This window comes from Prunus avium, chromosome 1 (genome assembly GCF_965620075.1).
Source record: "Prunus avium chromosome 1, drPruAviu1.hap1.1, whole genome shotgun sequence".
NCBI lineage: Eukaryota > Viridiplantae > Streptophyta > Magnoliopsida > Rosales > Rosaceae > Prunus > Prunus avium.
In genome coordinates, this window is record NC_142284.1 from 2,474,477 (window position 1) to 2,494,687 (window position 20,211).

At 37.6% G+C, this 20,211-nt stretch overlaps 1 protein-coding gene and 1 pseudogene across 2 annotated transcripts; both read left to right on the plus strand.

The window, feature by feature from the left end:
• Positions 1–1,524: 1,524 nt before the first annotated feature.
• On the plus strand, positions 1,525–9,203 carry LOC148297140 (quillaic acid 3-O-glycosyltransferase CSL1-like). 2 transcript variants are annotated; one of them, XM_088246679.1, is made up of 9 exons: positions 1,525–2,034; positions 5,332–5,510; positions 5,687–5,815; positions 6,232–6,366; positions 6,607–6,819; positions 6,981–7,080; positions 7,459–7,637; positions 7,729–8,082; positions 8,572–9,203. In XM_088246679.1, exons 1-9 carry the CDS (start codon positions 1,605–1,607, stop codon positions 9,115–9,117), a joined length of 2,265 nt encoding a protein of 754 aa, XP_088102805.1. In that variant the 5' UTR covers positions 1,525–1,604; the 3' UTR covers positions 9,118–9,203. The 2 variants fall into 2 exon arrangements, with proteins under 2 accessions (XP_088102805.1, XP_088102806.1); XM_088246680.1 differs by having other exon boundaries at positions 1,528–2,034; positions 5,720–5,815.
• A 755-nt stretch (positions 9,204–9,958) lies between these two features.
• Positions 9,959–12,746, plus strand: LOC110751224 (serine/threonine-protein kinase BLUS1 pseudogene; annotated as a pseudogene).
• Positions 12,747–20,211: the final 7,465 nt, after the last annotated feature.

Consider the following 20,211-nt stretch of genomic DNA (forward strand, 5'->3'; position numbering starts at 1 on the left):
ATTAATCATGGCCATGAGATGAAGCTTAATCAGCATTATTATTATTATTATTATTATTATTTAAGGATTTTGAAAAAATTTTGTTTTTGAAAACTAAAATGTCCGAGGTGCCCTCTTGAAGTGAAATTCCTGGTTTTGTTTTTTCATGGCAAACGTTTCAAACTAATCCTTTCATTCCCATCCCACATTCAATTGATGGTATTGGATATTAAAGACTACATCAACATTTTTGTCTTTCTTTTTCTCCTTTCTTTGTGGTGCATGTATGCGTAGCATGCTAACAAATTCCCAAGTCCTATCAAATTCCTCTCAAGTGTGGAGAGACAGATTATTTGATGGTCCAAAAAATGTGTTTTAACTTGGTCTAACAAATGAGCTTTATTTGGTCGAACCCCTCCAACAGAATATTCTTCTCCTGGGCCCTGGCTGCATGAAATCTCTACAGAGTACCTAAAAATATATATTAGAGTTTTCAGAATAAAGTAAATATTTTTTTTTTTAATGTGAAAGGAGATTTGAATTTGTGATATTTTTTAAAGAAAAGTATGGTTTATTGGTGCAACTGCATATACTTTTTTTATATTTTATACAAGCAATATTGAGGGAGGGGGAATTGAACCTAGGATCTCTAATGAAAGGGTAAATGCTTATAACCACTTGATTTACAAATCCCTCACAACTGCATATGCTTCTTAATATTATATTTCGGGTTCTTCAATGAAAATATTATTTTAAAAAATATACTCTTTTTTTAAATACAAATGATTATCTAAATTACTTTAAATTAATTTACTTTATTGGAATTAAACTCAAACTCAAGAGGCTCAACTCTACCTTAAGAGGCTGACATAATCCACTTATGCTTAGAGAATGTACTTAAAACAATCTAAAATGAGATTCCAATTTGCGTTATTTTCTTAGAAAATAATTATAATGTTTGGGGCTTGGCCACCACGCATCACCTTGTTGTTTTCTTTTGCTGATTGTGCCAAAAGCTTCATTGACTTATCCGCAGAGAAGTTTCGAAACCATGAGACGTAATTGACTTGGACAAAATGTGTGGCCAATTTTGAGACGTAAACTTGATTAATATCCAAACATATAACAAGTTGATGGAGATGTCATATGACAGAAGCCCGTCTTTTACAAAGGCAAATTAAACATTTGAAGTTTCTGTTTGTTTTAATGAAAACAGAAATTCAATACTAGTTCTGTTTGAGAACTGTGGAGAAATATCACTAAATCCGTAGCTAATTGGTAACTATAAATTAAATAATCAATGGTAACTCTCTCTCTCTCTCTCTCTAATATTATTGTAATGTAAGTAGAAAACGTAATTAGTCGTCCTCATTGAAATACAGTCAACCAAGACAGCCGCCCGCGGCCATGGTATCTTGCTGATCAAGAAAACTGAAAATATTTTTCAACATATTTTTCTTTTTATGAGTCAATACTCATAAAACTTAGTTTTACCTTAATTTATGAGTCAATACTCTTTCGTTTATGGTCCTTTAAAAGGAGGTGGAGGGTGTAGGTAGTTGATAGTTGTGGGTGTTGAGAGAACGCACATACCAAGCACAAAACTTGCCACAATAGAAGAAGATATGGAGAGTTCTTCTAAGCTCCCTCTTCATCTCTGCCATGTCCACAAGCTTTCAATCTTCATCAACCGGACACATATATTCATCCACTCTACAGCTTTAGTCTTCTTGCTTTACTACAGAGCTTCTTTCTTCTTCTTCCAAGACACTACCAAAACCAAAGCAACCACCTTAGCATGGCTTCTTGTGTTTGTCTCGGAAATCGTCCTATCCTTCGAGTGGCTCCTCAGCCAGTCTTTTCGGTGGCGTACCGTTTCGCGAACCGCGTTCCCGGAGAGGCTGCCTGGCGATGATAAGCTCCCGGGTGTTGATGTGTTCATCTGCACTGCGGATCCGAAGAAGGAACCCACTGTGGGGGTGATGAACACTGTGTTATCTGCCATGGCAATGGACTATCCGCCAGAGAAACTACATGTGTATCTGTCCGATGATGGTGGTGTTGAAATTGGCTCAAATTTGCTTGTGATGTGTTTTGTTATGGGCACCTACCTTAATGTTGTGAGTTTCACGTGATGGAGTTTTGGTGGAGTGCTTTTGCACTTCTATTAATTAGGCAGCCGAAAGCAAGATGGAAAAGTGGAGAAAATCATGGTGCATAAATAATGTATAGTTTTGGACATTATTTTGTGGGGGAGTCTAATTGGTTGGTGACATTTTGGGTTCCTTTATTTGTCCGTTGGAGCTGTCCACTTTGAGAAAGAATTGGTTTCTTTCTCTTTGTTTATTCCAAGTGGGTGTTTTATGTCACTAATAATGATGACTTCCAGCACATGGTTTGGCTTCTTTTTCCTCTTCACGTGGGTTGGCATTGGCTGGCTGGCTTTTGGAGTTGCTGCATGGGTTCATAAAAGGAGATGGAGGGTGCGGAAATGAGTATGCAAGTGTGTGGGCAGTGTGCCGCACCATTTGGGTGCCGTGAGCACCATTTCTCAGAGAGGCTAAAACAGAAGTGAGGGACACTTCCACACAGAGAGAAATACTAGAGAGCATCTCCATGATGGTGGAGATAAACTCCTCTTTGGCTACACGAGATGTTGAAGGAAGATCAAGCCATTTCAAGGTTGAGTCTTCTTCATTTGTTCCTTGTGTTGGTGGGAGGTTTATTTCTTTGTATTGTTCTTAGTGTGTTCTTTCCTAGTGAGCAAGAACAATTCCTGTGTTCTTGGCTCTTGTGTGTGGTTAGCTTGAGAGTGACATGGGTGTATTTGGGATTTGGGTTGTGAGAGTTAAACTCTGTAATTCCTAGGATAGGTGAGAGGGTTAATCTCCTTTGGTTGTAATCTCTTTTGGGATACTAGTGGAATTTCTCGCTGTCTTCGAACTGGATGTAGGCTACACACGGGCCGAACCAGTATAAATCCTTGTGTCGTTTGGATTTCTGTATTTCATATTTTGCTCTTGTTGTTTCAACGGTTTCATATCCACCACCCCAGTGCAATCTACTTCCGCTGCGCACAACAAGTGGTATCAGAGCTCCAGTTTTTTCGATCTGGTGGAGTTTTGTGTTCGTGATGATGGAACCAGGAGACGTTGAGAAAATATTAAATTATTTTGACAGGAGAAAAATTCCAGACTTTGGTGTTGAAGATGAGAGCCTTGTTAGTGCAACAGGGGCTGCTCAAAAGGCGTCAAAGGGTATCCAAACATGGCCAGCAACGTGTTCCAACGATGGAGAAGGATGATGTCTTGAATTGGGCACTCACTGCGATTGGGTTGCAGTTAGCGGACGGTGTTCTTCGTGAGGTTGCCGATGAGACTACACATGCTGGGCTATGGCTGAAATGGTGGAGAATACATATATGACCAAATCATTTCCAATCGGTTGTATGCCAAACAACGATTGTACACTCAGTGGTATGGCGGAAGGTACACTTAGTCAAAACTATCTTGTTGAGTTCAATAAGATTTTCATGAATGTGTAGGTCATGAATATGAAAATAGGATGATAAGGATCAGGCAGTAATGGAGGAAAATCGCGTTCCAAGGTGAATGTTCAGGAGGACAAATGCAACTTTGCCACAAGGACGGGCATTTGAGATTTGATTGCCCATCAGTCAAAGAAAGAAAAAGAGTCTAATAATTCCTCTTGCAGGTGCTTTTTTGGATGTCGTAGGGAGGATAAAATTTATGTTCCTCCTATGATCGATGATTCCGGTGTGCCGTGCTTGGGGTGTGATTTTTTACTTGTCTTTGGTGACTTATGAAATTTTCTTTACGGTGGAGTTTCAAGAGTTTTCGTGGGTGTTCCTTGTGGGTAGTGTGTAGTTTGTTGCTTTGATTTTCTCTATGTACTTTGGGTAGCATTGTTTATGGCTACATGGGTTTTTTTTTTCTTTCGATCATTAGATTTTCAAGTGAGGGTTTTGATTGTAAGGGGTTATCTTTCGGGAGGATGATTCCCTCCTATGACAGCTGAAATTGTTCGTTCTGCTACTTGGTCGCCCGGGCTATGCGTGTATCGTAGCGGAAGAAGCTTGAGGTTCAAGCGTTTAAGGTTTGTGCGGTTTATGCACGTACATTCAGCTGGTGTGGCTTGGTTATGTGGGTGACCTTGAAGAGGTTCTTTTGTTGGGGTCATCCGGTTCGATCGAAGCACACATTTTTGGTTGCAAGTTCAAGGAGTGCTTGAGCTTGATTTGGTAAGAGGAAGATGGGCGATAGAAAGTTCTACTGTGTGGCTTGGTAAATTTGTGCCAAGGTGGAGATTGTTGAAATTGGCTCAAATTTGCTTGTGATGTGTTTTGTTATGGGCACCTACCTTAATGTTGTGAGTTTCACGTGATGGAGTTTTGGTGGAGTGCTTTTGCACTTCTATTAATTAGGCAGCCGAAAGCAAGATGGAAAAGTGGAGAAAATCATGGTGCATAAATAATGTATAGTTTTGGACATTATTTTGTGGGGGAGTCTAATTGGTTGGTGACATTTTGGGTTCCTTTATTTGTCCGTTGGAGCTGTCCACTTTGAGAAAGAATTGGTTTCTTTCTCTTTGTTTATTCCAAGTGGGTGTTTTATGTCACTAATAATGATGACTTCCAGCACATGGTTTGGCTTCTTTTTCCTCTTCACGTGGGTTGGCATTGGCTGGCTGGCTTTTGGAGTTGCTGCATGGGTTCATAAAAGGAGATGGAGGGTGCGGAAATGAGTATGCAAGTGTGTGGGCAGTGTGCCGCACCATTTGGGTGCCGTGAGCACCATTTCTCAGAGAGGCTAAAACAGAAGTGAGGGACACTTCCACACAGAGAGAAATACTAGAGAGCATCTCCATGATGGTGGAGATAAACTCCTCTTTGGCTACACGAGATGTTGAAGGAAGATCAAGCCATTTCAAGGTTGAGTCTTCTTCATTTGTTCCTTGTGTTGGTGGGAGGTTTATTTCTTTGTATTGTTCTTAGTGTGTTCTTTCCTAGTGAGCAAGAACAATTCCTGTGTTCTTGGCTCTTGTGTGTGGTTAGCTTGAGAGTGACATGGGTGTATTTGGGATTTGGGTTGTGAGAGTTAAACTCTGTAATTCCTAGGATAGGTGAGAGGGTTAATCTCCTTTGGTTGTAATCTCTTTTGGGATACTAGTGGAATTTCTCGCTGTCTTCGAACTGGATGTAGGCTACACACGGGCCGAACCAGTATAAATCCTTGTGTCGTTTGGATTTCTGTATTTCATATTTTGCTCTTGTTGTTTCAACGGTTTCATATCCACCACCCCAGTGCAATCTACTTCCGCTGCGCACAACAGGTGGTGCTGCTGTGACTTTGAAAGGTATGAGAGAGGCTTGGAGATTTGCAAAGTGGTGGCTTCCATTTTGTAGGAGGTATGGGATCAAGTGCAGGGCTCCGGAGGCTTATTTCTCTGCAGAAGAGGAGGATGTTGATTTTGGCGGCAACGAGTTCATTCAAGACAGAGAAGATATTAAGGTGAATGAGAGTTGAAATTTTTGCATACTAACCAACACAACATTTTATTATACACGCTATATAATTAATTTGTGCATTAAATGAAAAAGAAAACTATAACATCTCAACTGAACATCTATTATATGAACAGTTGATATGTGACAATATATTATATATTATATTAATGGTGTTTCTAGCTACCAGAGTTGACGGGGGAGATTTGGGCGCAGGAGAAATATGAGGTGTTTAAGAAAAGAGTAAGAGAAAAAGCAACGGTTGGGGACACAAGGAGCAGACTGGGTCGAGATCACCCTGCAGTGATTGAGGTATATATTAACATTTGGTATTGTTTGTTGACTAATTTGGTTTTGATATATATATATTTTCATTAAGAATGAGGGGCAAAGAAATCTTTTACTTTTACACCTTCTAAATAAATATCAATGAGTTTTTAGGCTTGGTGGTGACACTTGTTTTTTTTAGTAAGTTAGTATTAAAATAAAAAAAATGGAGAGTCAAACTCTAATCAAGCATGTAGAAGCAAATATAATTTATAAATAGAGCTATATTTAAACCATCGTCCCTAGATATAATTTTTGGGAATATCTTGAGAATAAGCCTTGGTTTGTGAGCTCATCACAACAAACCCAAGTTTCCAAGTTCTTCTTTGGTTTGCCAACCGACAAGTACGCATTTTCCTACATAAATTCATGATCATAACCGATAACTGGACTTTTGGCAGGTTATACAAGAAACATCCAGTGATGATGCAATTCAAGAAAATGAAACCAAAAATATGCCTCTCCTTGTTTATGTTTCTCGTGAGAAAAGGCCTTCTCATCCCCACTATTTTAAGGCTGGAGCGCTCAATGTTCTTGTATGTATCTCTCTATCTTTTGCTAATTATCTTACAGTAATATTCTCTTATCAAATATATATAGTATGTTACGTATTACCAAAGCTCAAACTAATTATTCATTTTATTATCGACGCAAAGTGACAGTTTGACATAACTTATATATGCCCGACTATCTAACAAGTGAACAATTTTTCTACAAATCCATGTATTTATTTACGTGTAAATTAATATGTTGTGCACTTATATGTTGTTTTTCAGCTACGGGTCTCTGGTGTGATAAGCAATTCTCCTTACATATTAGGGCTAGATTGTGACATGCATTGCCATGATCCAAGTTCGGCTCGGCAAGCAATGTGTTTCCATCTTGACCCAAAGATATCACCCTCCCTAGCATTTGTTCAATTCCCTCAAAAATTTCACAACATCAGTAATAATGATATCTACGACAGTCAGCTGAGGTCGGGATTTTGGGTATGGATTCAAGGACAAAACTTCACTTTAGTTATACATGAATTAATATATTTAATTACAAATTAGCCCCTAAATAATTAAAGAAAATTATATATATATATTTTATGTGCAATAATATATCTGCAAATTTTATGACTTGTTGGTCTTGACTACTTTCAAAGCTGCTATGGCAAGGTTTTGATGGGGTTGGAGGGCCATGTGTGTCTGGTACCGGCTATTACATCAAGAGGTTGTCCTTATGTTCAAGCTCCATACATGAAGGTGTGTTTTTGTATGTATACATTGTTTTACTTGGATCGACTTGGTAATTGCAGCTGGCTAGTATATATGTGTCATTGTCTTTGTCAATCATTTCAGTTTGATTGTATTAATCTTTGCTTCAAGGAAAAAGCTATGGTTTGAAAAAGAAAATTAAATTGTTATTATCCGGACAAGTTTATCCTAGGATATCGAGTGCAGGAGTAAATGCTGCGCTCTTAATCACTTGAGCTATGAACGCCTTATTCATTAATAGTATATATTCTTAGACATTATATAAGCATGTATTTGTATTCATCTATGTACATATTTCTTTCTTGTAAGTTATAATTAATCACAAGTTGCTATAGCTAATTACTAGTTTCACTATTGAATTTCCAGATGGGGATCCGGATCCCATGAAACTTAGACAATCTTTTGGTCCATCCAATGAGTTCATCAAATCCCTCCACCAAAACAACAAGCCTGATATGCTCATCCACAGAAAGAAAGCATTGCTAAATGAAGCCCAACTCCTAGCCTCTTGTACCTTCGAAAATGGCACCAAATGGGGAGAAGAGGCAAGTACAGATACTATTAAAACCATACCCATTGAATCATTCAACTTAATAATATTAATAATAATTGTGGTCTTTCTTTCATTTATGGCAGGTTGGTTTCATGTATGGGTCTGTGGTGGAAGATGTCTTCACAGGGTTTCGTTTGCATTGCAAAGGTTGGATTTCAGTGTATTGTAATCCACCAAGGCCACAGTTCTTGGGCAGTGGCATCACCAATTTGGATGACTTTTTAGTCCAAGGGACTAGATGGACCTCTGGGTTGGTTGATGTTGCCATCTCCAAGTTTTGTCCTCTTATATATGGCCCTTTGAAAACGTACACTTTCGTTCAAAGCTTGTGTTATGCAGAACTTGCTCTTTTCCCCATTTTCTATTTCTTGCCATTGTGGTGCTTTGCTACCATACCTCAGCTCTGCCTACTCAATGGCATTCCTTTGTACCCAGAGGTAATTAAAGTTTTTTCTATTTATATTTCTTCCTATCAAATATCTTTTGCGCAAATGATTCAAGATAAAGAGTACTTATCTTTAAGGAAATCCTTGCGTATAATAAAAAAAAATCTATTTTTTGTCATGCTATCTGACAACAGAAACTGTGAATATGAACTATTGACACCAATACGCATTCCTATACTAACTAAATGACACAAACAATTATAAGTAGGGATATGTATCTATGCTCATTTAGAGGGCAATAACTACTAAACATCCGTGAATATTGAGGTCATTTTTCCTAGTGCGAGTAGGTTTATTCTTGATTGAGTGTGTGAAGCACATACACAGTCTAACAATCTCACAATATAAATATTTATCTTATAGTCATCCATTCTATTCTACCGCCCTCATAAAAAAAATAATTCTCATCATAAAATCTTCAATTTGATTTAGTGTCATGCAATATTCTAATACATATTGGTCTTGTTCTTGGATTTGCAGGTCTCAAATTCATACTTCATCGTATTTTCGTTCGTATTTCTATCGTCGATTTCAAAACATTTGTACGAGGTTCTCTCAACGGGATTTACATTTCGACATTGGATAAATGAGCAAAGGATATGGATGATGAAGTCAGTTACATCTCACTTATATGGCAGTGTGGATGCCTTCATGAAGAAAATTGGTATGAGAGAAGCCAGTTTCTTCCCAACCGACAAAGTTGATGATGTTGACCAACTCAAGCGTTACAATATGGGGGTGTTTGATTTCCAAACATCAATATTATTTCTTGCTCCAATGGCTGCTCTGGTGATCTTGAACATGGCTTCCTTTGCTGTTGGGATTTCTAGAGTCATCTTTTTGGGGGAGTTGGACAAATTTTTCATACAAGTTTTCATACCCTTTTATGTCATTTTGATGAACTACCCTATCGTTGAAGGGATGCTGATACGAAAAGACAGGGGTCGCATTCCACCATCAGTCACATTACTCTCTGCCGTAGTTTCCTTGATTTTCTATTCTTTGGGTTCTATTATTTTCATGTAGAAAGGCCAAAAGGGCCATGGCTGGTGTCCATGATATTTCCATTTTTCTGAGTTAATAATATGGTCTGTATGCTTTTATTGTTCTTATTATTATTTTTTAATACAAGCGATAGTCTAACCTATAAGGGGGAAGGGGCTTTCTCGCACACACACTACTAAGATGTGAAGATGGTTCAAACATAAAACCATTGCTTTGCTGCAAGTTAAGTTCCTTTTCTTTTCTTTTTCAAGTACGAGCGATAGTCTAAACTACATGAGAGAGTTTATTACACACACTATTATGATCTCATAGAGGTTTGAACTTGCTACCACAAATCTGCAAGTCAATGCCCCTTTCTTTTATTCACTAAAGAATTTTACTGTTTTTGCTTTTAAATTAGGCGTTCTATAGAGTGGAGCCATAATATGGAAGAAATTTCACCAATAATTATGTTTGATAATGACAAGAGCTAAGCCCACAAGTTTGGGTTGGACCTAGCCTAGCCTAAACTCAACATAATTTAAGCCCAATATGTTTAGGCAACATTACATTAACAATATATATTTTAGAGATGTAATCAATTCTGACAAATGTATGATTTATTTTTTTTATTTTTTTTAATTATGAAAAACGTATTACTAATTTTGATAACATCAAACTTTTGGTGGACCCCTCAGTGTCTAACACTTGATTAATTCTATCACAAAACATAAATAATAGGATTAAGATTGTTAAAAGACTTCCTTCCCAAGAAAATGCTGACATGGCAAATAACTGTATTATCTTAACCAACCTAACTAATTCCAATTACAAAGAAACCGTCACAAAAGATCAAGTAGGATTCCCAAGAAAATGCTGACATGGCAATTACATGCAATAATCCCCCAACTCTTGAATTCTAAAAGGCTAAAAGCAGAGCAGTTCAACACTCAACATGCATCGTCAACCTTTCACAAGATTTCTGCTTAAACCCCCAACTTTTCTTTTTCTCCTCATAACCACTTCCCAGAATTCAGAAAAAACCCATTTCAGTTCATCAAGATCTCTGCTTTTTTTCTTCTCCAATGTCGACTTCTTCTTCTCACCAAGAAAACCCAGAACCCAAGAAAGTCCAATTCCCATTGGACTCAACTGCGTACCAAATCCTCGATGAAATTGGCTTCGGCGTAAGCGCTGTTGTTTACAAAGCCATCTGTTTGCCGATGAACAACACAATCGTGGCAATCAAGTCCATCGATCTCGATCAATCCGGGGCTGATTTCGACAACATTCTAAGTGAAACCAAGACACTCTCTCTTCTTTCACACCCCAATATCCTGAGCGCCCATTGTTCTTTCACTGTGGACCGTCATCTTTGGGTCGTCATGCCGTTCATGTCCGCCGGGTCTCTCCAATCCATAATCTCCTCTGCTTTCCCCGACGGCCTACTTGAGCCCTGCATTGCCTTCGTCCTCAGGGAGACACTGAACGCCATGTCGTATCTTCATGACCAAGGGCACCTCCACAGAGACATCAAGGCTGGTAATATCTTGATTGACTTCAGTGGGTCGGTTAAAGTTGCAGACTTTGGGGTTTCTGCTTCTGTTTATGAGGCCAATTTGAGTGGAGAGTCTTCGATTCGGTTAAACGACGTTGCTGGGACGCCGTATTGGATGGCGCCTGAGGTGATACACTCGAACAACGGCTACGGATGCAAGGCGGACGTGTGGTCTTTTGGTATCACAGCTCTGGAATTGGCTCATGGGGGGCCTCCCCTGTCTAACTTGCCTCCTTCAAAGTCTCTGCTTTTGAAGATCACGAAGAGGTTCCGGTTTTCGGATTATGAAAATCATCACAACAAGAATTACAAGAGCAAGAAGTTCTCTAAGGCCTTTAAGGACTTGGTGGGTTGTTGTCTTGATCAGGACCCGAACAAGAGGCCCACTGCGGAGAGGTTGCTGAGGCACTCGTTTTTCAAGAATTGCAGGGGCTTGGATTTTCTGGTGAAGAATGTGCTTCTGGGTTTGCCTAGCGTTGAGGAAAGGTTCAAGAAAACCAGGGCTTTGGGTGAGCTGATGAAGGAGAAGGGTATTAATTCTGAGGATGATGAGGATGAAGAGGAAGATGATGAAGGTAGCTCAGCGAGGCAGAGGGCTAAGCACAGAAGGATTAGTGGGTGGAATTTCAATGAGGATGAGTTTGCTCTCGACCCTGTGTTCCGAGTTGAGCCTCAAGGCGATTCTGCTGTGAAAATGGTTCCGTTTGGTGGAGAAACCATCATCCAGGACAGGGGAGGTGAGTGTAGTGAGTCGAATCCGAGTTCACCGGGTCGGGTTGGGGAGGAGGCCAAGAGTGAGAATGTGGGTGTGATAGGAGCTGAGAGGGAGGCAATGGCGGTGGGCGAGCATAGTGAGAATGTGGGTGAGATAAGGGGATTGTTGGGTGGTGGTGGTGTTGATGAGGAAGCCCTGGTGGGTGCCCTGAGTGGAAATGTGCCCGGTCGTTTGGATAGGGAAGGAATGATGGGTAAGGTGGTGGCTTTCATAGGGAGCTTGGATCAGCAGAGGCAGAATGCGATGACATTGTTGAGCGTGTTGAGAGGGGTGGAAGCTTGGGAGGTGAGCAGAGAGGAGCAGATGGGGCAAGTGATTGAGAGGCTGAGGGTGGAGTTGGAGAATGAGAGGGAGAGGAATTTCCAGTTGGAGATGGAATTGGAGTTTCTAAGGATTCAGATTTCTGGTGCAAATAGCAGCAGTGGGGCTGGTATTGATTGAGATATGTTAGTTGAATTTTGAGGCAGGGCATGCATGCATATTTGCAAATTGCAAGAGAGTTTTGCTTTTTGATTAATGGTGAATTCTTTGCATTGCTTTTGTGTCTAGTTATTCTCATACAGAAGAATATAGATTCCTTTGTTGTACTTTTTTCATAAGTGATGGAGACCATTTCATCTATTGAGGTCATTCATGATGCTACAGAAGAATATGAAAAGAGTCATACTTTGTTTTAGGAAATATTAGAAGTCTGTTTAGGGAGGAGGAAGAATCATTAGTAAGCAAATTGTAAAAGAGACAGTACTTTGCTTAGGCATTTACTTTCTCATAGAAAAGATTCTGATGTTGAAAAATTTCATTAAACAAGGAAGATTCTGATGTTGTATGTGTTTCAAGCAAATGAGTATATGAGTTGTAATACATGTTCATACAGTTGTTGGGCTCTCTCTCCCCCATCCCTCTCCCTCTGTGTGATGTCTTGAGTGTTCCATAGGTGCTGGTGGGATGGCATGTCTTTTTGTTAAGAAGGCAAGTAGAGCAGATTGGGGAACTGTTAGAGTGGAATGATAGTTTATTTGAGAGGGAGATACTATTTTGGAAGCTAGGTAGAGCTTTCCCTGGGATAGAGTTATATTGTTTTTGCTATTTTGAACTGAGTATTATCAGGGATAGTTGGGGTTGAGGGGTTGTTGTTTTAATTGTCACCCAGATAATAGAGATTGCCTGGAGAATGGGTCAGATTTCATCCTCCTTAGAGTATTTTGACTTTCCGGGTGAAAATTGCAATTGATGTTGCGGCCTTACTTTCCTCCTGTCTATCACGAAAGTACAATGCCTGATGTCAATACAATAGCGGAAGTGGTAGTTCTTGTTGGTGATGTCTGGAAAGTGGGAGATTTAGTTTTGTTATTGGTCTGGAAGAGTAACAGAAGTATTAGGGAATAATACATCTTCTGTGTTGAACTTTTGGCATTGACCTTGCATCTAGTATTCTTCTATTGAAAATAATACATCTTTTGTTTTTTGTTTTTTGTCGGAACAATACGTCATATCTTTTTAATTATTTATGTTCTGTTTATTTTTTTCTACTTCATTTTTCGAATACAAGCGATAGTTTAATCTACAAATGAGTTCTCACACACATTATACTAAGTTGCTATGAGGGTTCAAACTTAAGACAAAATCAAGACCCTTCTCCACTGTACTAGACCCCGTTGACCCAACTCTCTACTTTCTACTCAATCAAAAGTTTGTGTTATACTGTTTCAATCTACTAGGCCTCTCATCATCTAATGGTAAAGAGTAATGCTATTTAGACACACAACATTGACCGCTTTAACTGACCACTTTATGTGGCAAAATGAAACAATTTTTCGTTTCTTTTTGAATCTCTAACATGAGATGAGATCTATAATATTGTACCGACTCATCGAAGGAGTATTCACTATGGGCTTTTAAATGGTTTCAAATTTTGACATTTTATACAATTACTAACATATAAGAAATCAAATAGAACATGGGTTTTACATTAAAATTGTTGAAAAAAATAAAGGAGAATTTTAACATCTTCCACAAAATTAACGTCAGTTTTTTTTATATAAAAAAAAAATTCTATTTACTCTTTTTTGGGTGAGGGAAGTGAGAATGGGTTTTGGGGTATGGTGGAAACGAAGGAGGAGAGAGAGTGAGAAGTATAGTGCACAGTGGGGTTTTGGATTGGAGAGGAATGGTGATGATTGGGTAGGGATGGGGGCCGTTGTTTTGGCCAAGGGAGGGGACTGGGTTTTGGGTCAGAGGGAGAGAGAGATGCTGTAATGGGTTTGGGTTTTCAATTATTTTTTTTTTTTTTCTATTTCCTTTTATCTTTTAACTTTTTTAATCAATTAGAATGTTCATTAATTTTAAAAAATATTTATCTGTATTTTTTTTTAAAATTCCATAATTTTTAACGATTTTATTGTAAAACTTATTTTTAGAACCGAAAAAAGTTTTTTTTAGGGAAGTATACTTCGTTTTTATTTTCAAATATTTATTTAATTGAACTTTCAATGTTTATTTTTAAAATTTAATTATTTAAGTTAAGTTGTAAATTGAAGGAAATATAAAGTTAATACATTTAATAAGGGTAAATTTGGCAAAAGATATATTGTCCAATGCATTAATGTCATTGTTTTTTTTTTTTTTTTTTGTGGAGAAATTCTAGGATTGCATTCATAATTCAGCCAAAAAAGCCATTAGCCACAAGGGGCCAAAACAAACTAGTCACAAAGGGCGATTACAATAACGGAGCGGTCTAACATCAAAATTAAGACAATCTGGTGCGTCTCCACTAACGATCAGGCAGGATCGAATAAACTCTGGCATAGGCATCCCAACTAAGATTGTAAACTCAGAATAATCAAACATAGATAAAGCTTGAAAAAATCAAGCCATAACAATACAAATAAAACTACATGATTCGCTATGTCTATCAAGCCTAAAATATCCTACCCGTCCAAGACGACCTCCGCCACGTTCATACCACCACACGCAAAGGCGGACCTATGCCTAGGCTGGAGTGGGCTCCAACCTAGGGGATCATTTATAAAATATTAAATATGGTCTTATTATTAAAGGTTTATTCTTACTCAAATAAATATTTGCCCATTGCACCAAATAAATATAGCCCACACATGCATTGTTTTTTTTTTATAATAATAAATTAATAATAGCCCAATCTAAGTAAAGTAAATAATAGCTCAGTCCCACTCCTGAAGCATATAGGAAATAATAAACGTCAATCCAATCCAAACATATATAAATTTGATTAGAAGTAGAGCTCACGCTAAGGCTCTACCAACTTGAGCTATTCTAATCGTACTGATATTGGGCTACATCCACATAGAGCAAACATCAAAAAATTTCTTCTAGCCACCCAAAACGCCATATTTGAATCTTGAGAGCCTAGAGGAAATAGCTCTCCTCCTCTAAAAAATTGTACCAACCTATCTTGAGTGGGTTCTTCAATCTTGGTAAGTTTTTCTCTTTTATATATATTCAATTTCTAATTTTAGTTGTTGTTGTTAAGTTTTTATGATTTAGGGTCTGGGTGAAAACTTTTGAAGATTGTTGATATATGTTTTATTTTTGCAACTTGAATTCATTAGCATATATGATTTTTGGTGTCTAGTATTTTTGGGGAATCAACTTTTTGTATTCTTGTTGATGAAGCAAAAGATGCCTCTAATAGAGAGCAAATGACCATTGTTTTAAGATTTGTTGATAAGGATGGTTTTGTACGTGAATGAGATTGTTTGGTATTTATTTATATTTTGCACATCTTTGTGTTATATTTGCTCGTAATATGGCTTCGTTTGATTTGTAAAATTTTATTTACATTTTTGTTCAAGAGAGAAAAGGGCTTATAATATATCTCCTCTAAAAATAAAATAAAAAATTTAGCCTACTCCTATAAAAATTCCTGAGTCCGCCATTGACCACACGCCTTAATAGCAAGCCACCACGTGCGCCCAAGGAATGTCCCGCACGTATTCCAAGGGCACGTCAGACACCTCCAGCTGGGATAACATGGGTCCTCGACGGACCCATACCAGTAGTAGCTCACTATAAATATGCCCCTCAAACATGCCCATGAGTAAGCTCTCATTCATAAATCACTCATAAACATTCACTATCACCAGTTTACTAACTTAAGCATTGGAGAGGGTTTAGCCGGTACCACACCGGTGCCCTTAACGGTGATCTTTTGCTCTTTGTGTACAGGTGATCCCATACCATAACTTAGGTTTCAGCCCTGCTGATGCTTCATTGTCAGTTGTGCTAAAAACACCTACAACAATTGATATTAAATATTTAACCCTCAAATTTATATATTAGCCATTGGATGTGTTTTTTTTAATCTTTGAGATTGAATGGATTAATCATGGCCATGAGATGAAGCTTAGTAAGCATTATTATTATTATTATTTATTTTTTTAAAAGTTCTAGTAGGATTTTGAAGAAATTTTGTTTGAATACTAAAATGTCCGAGGTGCCCTCTTGAAGTGAAATTCCTGGTTTTGTTTTTTCATGGCAAACGTTTCAAACTAATCCTTTCATTCCCATCCCACATTCAATTGATGGTATTGGATATTAAAGACTACATCAACATTTTTGTCTTTCTTTTTCGTTTCTTTTTGAATCTCTAACATGAGATGAGATCTATAATATTGTACCGACTCATCGCAAGAGTATTCACTATGGGCTTTTAAATGGTTTCAAATTTTGACATTTTATACGATTACTAAAATATAAGAAATCAAATAGAACATGGGTTTTACATTAAAATTGTTGAAAAAATTAAAGGAGAATTTTAACATCTTCCACAAAATTAACGTCAGTTTTTTTTATATAAAAAAAATTCTATTTACTCTTTTTTGGGTGAGGGAAGGGAGAATGGGTTTTGGGGTATGGTGGAAACGAAGGAGGAGAGAGAGTGAGAAGTATAGTGCACAGTGGGGTTTTGGATTGGAGAGGAATGGTGATGATTGGGTAGGGATGGGGCCGTTGTTTTGGCCTAGGTAGGGGACTGGGTTTTGGGTCAGAGGGAGAGAGAGATGCTGTAATGGGTTTGGGTTTGGGTTTTCAATTATTTTATTTTTTTTCTGTTTCTTTTTATCTTTTAACTTTTTTAATCAATTAGAATGTTCATTAATTTAAAAAAAATATTTATCTGTATTTTTTTTAAAATTCCATACTTTTTAACGATTTTATTGTAAAACTTATTTTTAGAACCGAAAAAAGATTTTTTTAGGGAAGTATACTTCGTTTTTATTTTCAAATATTTATTTAATTGAACTTTCAGTGTTTATTTTTAAAATTTAATTATTTAAGTTAAGTTGTAAATTGAAGGAAATATAAAGTTAATACATTTAATAAGGGTAAATTTGGCAAAAGATATATTGTCCAATGCATTAATGTCATTGTTTTTTTTTTTTTGTTGAGAAATTCTAGGATTGCATTCATAATTCAGCCAAAAAAGCCATTAGCCACAAGGGGCCAAAACAAACTAGCCACAAAGGGCGATTACAATAACGGAGCAGTCTAACATCAAAATTAAGACAATCTGGTGCGCCTCCACTAACGATCATGCAGGATCGAATAAACTCTGGCATAGGCATCCCAACTAAGATTGCAAACTCAGAATAATCAAACATAGATAAAGCTTGAAAAAACAAAGTCATAACAATACAAATAAAACTCTCACAAAGGAGAGATGAAAAGCTCTCACAAAGGAAATAACACATGTCATAAGAAGAAGGAAGAATATCCAAAAGAGAAGGTTAGAGTGAAAGTTGCTAGCATTCCCTTTCAAAAAATTCGAATGGGCGAGGGTCGTTTAGTATGGCGGATTGTCATGGACTGGATTAAATCCCGGGACTGTCTTGGATTAACTCGGATTGGCCTAAGCTGGATTAAGTACTAACCTACGTTTGGTGATAAGTCGGACTAAGAAGCTGGATTGTAAAAATAATGAAGACATATATTTGGTGCTATGTCGGACTAAAAAATAATTATTGTAATATTTAAATTTAATTAGGGATTTTGACTTAAAAATAAATAAGTTGTACAAAGAAACCCAATTCAAAAAATTTAAACAATAATAAAAAGAAAATAAATCAAATTAATATTCTTAAAGATAATATTTTTAAACCAAAACAAATATCCCAAATCCCACCCACCCCTTCCGTCCTCTCTCCCCCCCACCCCTCTCCTCTTCATTCGACAACCAAGCCCCCCTCCCTCCTCCTTCTCTCTCCCTATTTTTCTCTATTTCCCCTCTCTTTCTTCAACAACCAAATTCATATCTGGGTTTTTTTAATAAACCAATAGATGTTGTTGGGGTTGGGGGGCAGAGAAGTGAGAGGGAGCCATTGATGTTGCTGGGTTGGGGGCAGTGCAGTGGACGACGATGGGTCGGAGGAGATGGGTTTCCAGAGTTGGGTCGGAAGAAATTCTAAAAGAGTAATGCTATTTCGACACACAACATTGACCATCTTATGTGGCAACTGATGTGTCCTGTCATGTCCATTAATGAATGTTGTCATGAGGCTACTTACTAGGAACGCTAGGGTTTTTTAAATTTTTTTTTAATTGACGTGGCGACATTCATTAATTGACTTGGCATGACACGTCAATTGCCACATAAGGTGGTCAGCTAAAGTGATCAATGTTGTGTGTCTAAATAGCATTATTCATTCTAAAAATACGTTCTTTTCTTTTGTTGTTGGGTCCAATCAGATCTTGGAGCTTCAGTTTTTTCAATCAAGAAAATACACTTCTTGGAGCTTCAGTTTTTCAACCTCAATTCTGTTGAGGTCGAGAAGTTGCGGGAAGAGAAAGTGATGAATGGCGTCAGGGAAGAGAAGCCAGACCAGTGTGGCGGACTCGCTTGTTTAGTTTAGCGATGGTGCTATTTTGTGAACCACATTTCAGGTTCACTATATTAGAAGAGCGAGTGAGCCATTTTTTTCACTGTTGGGCTGTATAGTCTCATTTAAGTTAGTCCCCTTTCATACCAAACATGGGTTTTAATTGCTATTTAATCTAGTCCAGTCCAGTGAGGCCTACCAACATGCCCTATATGCTCTGCATTTGTTTTTCCAAGAATGCTGAAAGGTAGGACATGTGCTGGGTCAAAGTGTACAATAATTATATGATTAATATTTTTTAGAAATTATATTGGTTAAACAATATTACAATGATAGGTGGGACATGTGCTGTGTCAAAGTGGACGTGAGGATGGCTATCATTTTAACAATATTACAATAATATGTGACAATATCATATGATATACCATTTCAAAAATAAAAAATAAAAAAAAGATAAATAGTTCCTCACCTTGGATGGGGACTTGGGGGACTCCTACCACTCCAGGCACGAACATGGTATGACGGAATCATATATGAATTAGCTTGGTATGAAGATTGATGCCCACCTAAGGCGTGACCCTTGAATAGAGAGTTGGGGGATTCCTGTTGAAATATATCATAGCCGACCCGATGTACTACGTCATACCAAAATGTCCTACTCGATTTACTATATCTATCATACTAAAAAGGACCTACCCAATTTACTATATCTACCGTACCAAAACGTCCTGCCCGATTTACTATGTCTACCTAAAATATCCTACCTGATTCGCTATGTTTATCGAGCCTAAAATATCCTACCCGTCCAAGACGACCTCCGCCACGTGCATACCAACACACGCAAAGGCGGACCTAAGCCTAGGCTGGAGTGGGCTCCAGCCTAGGGGATCATTTATAAAATATTAAATATGGTCTTATTATTATAGGTTTATTCTTACTCAAATAAATATTTGCCCATTGCACCAAATAAATATAGCCCACACATGCATTGTTTTTTTTAAATTTTTTATAATAAATTAATAATAGCCCAATCTAAGTAAAGTAAATAATAGCTCAGTCCCACTCCTGAAGCATATAGGAAATAATAAACGTCAATCCAATCCAAACCTATATAAATTTGATTAGAAGTAGAGCTCACGATAAGGCTCTACCAACTTGAGCTATTCTAATCGTACTGATATTGGGCTACATCCACATAGAGCAAACATCAAAAAATTTCTTCTAGCCACCCACAACGCCATATTTGAACCTTGAGAGCCTAGAGGAAATAACTCTCCTCCTCTAAAAAATTGTACCAACCTATCTTGAGTGGGTTCTTCAATCTTGGTAAGTTTCTCTTTTATATATATATATATTCAATTTCTAATTTTAATTGTTGTTGTTAAGTTTTTATGATTTAGGGTCTGGGTGAAAACTTTTGAAGATTGTTGATATATGTTTTATTTTTACAACTTGAATTAATTAGCATATATGGTTTTTGGTGTCTAGTATTTTTGGGGAATCAACTTATTGTATTCTTGTTGATGAAGCAAAAGATGCCTCTAATAGAGAGCAAATGACCATTGTTTTAAGATTTGTTGATAAGGATGGTTTTGTACTAAAACGAGATTGTTTGTTATTTATTTACATTTTGTACTTCTTTGTGTTATATTTGCTCGTAATATGGCTTTGTTTGATTTGTAAAATTTTATTTACATTTTTGTTCAGGAGAGAAAAAGGCTTATAATATATCTCCTCTAAAAATAAAATAAAAAATTTAGCCTACTCCTATAAAAATTCCTGAGTCCGCCATTGACCACACGCCTTTATAGCAAGCCACCACGTGCGCCCAAGGAATGTCCCGCACGTATTCCAAGGGCACGTCAGACACCTCCAGCTGGGATAACTTGGGTCCTCAACGGACCCATACCAGTAGTAGCTCATTATAAATATGCCCCTCAAACATGCCCATG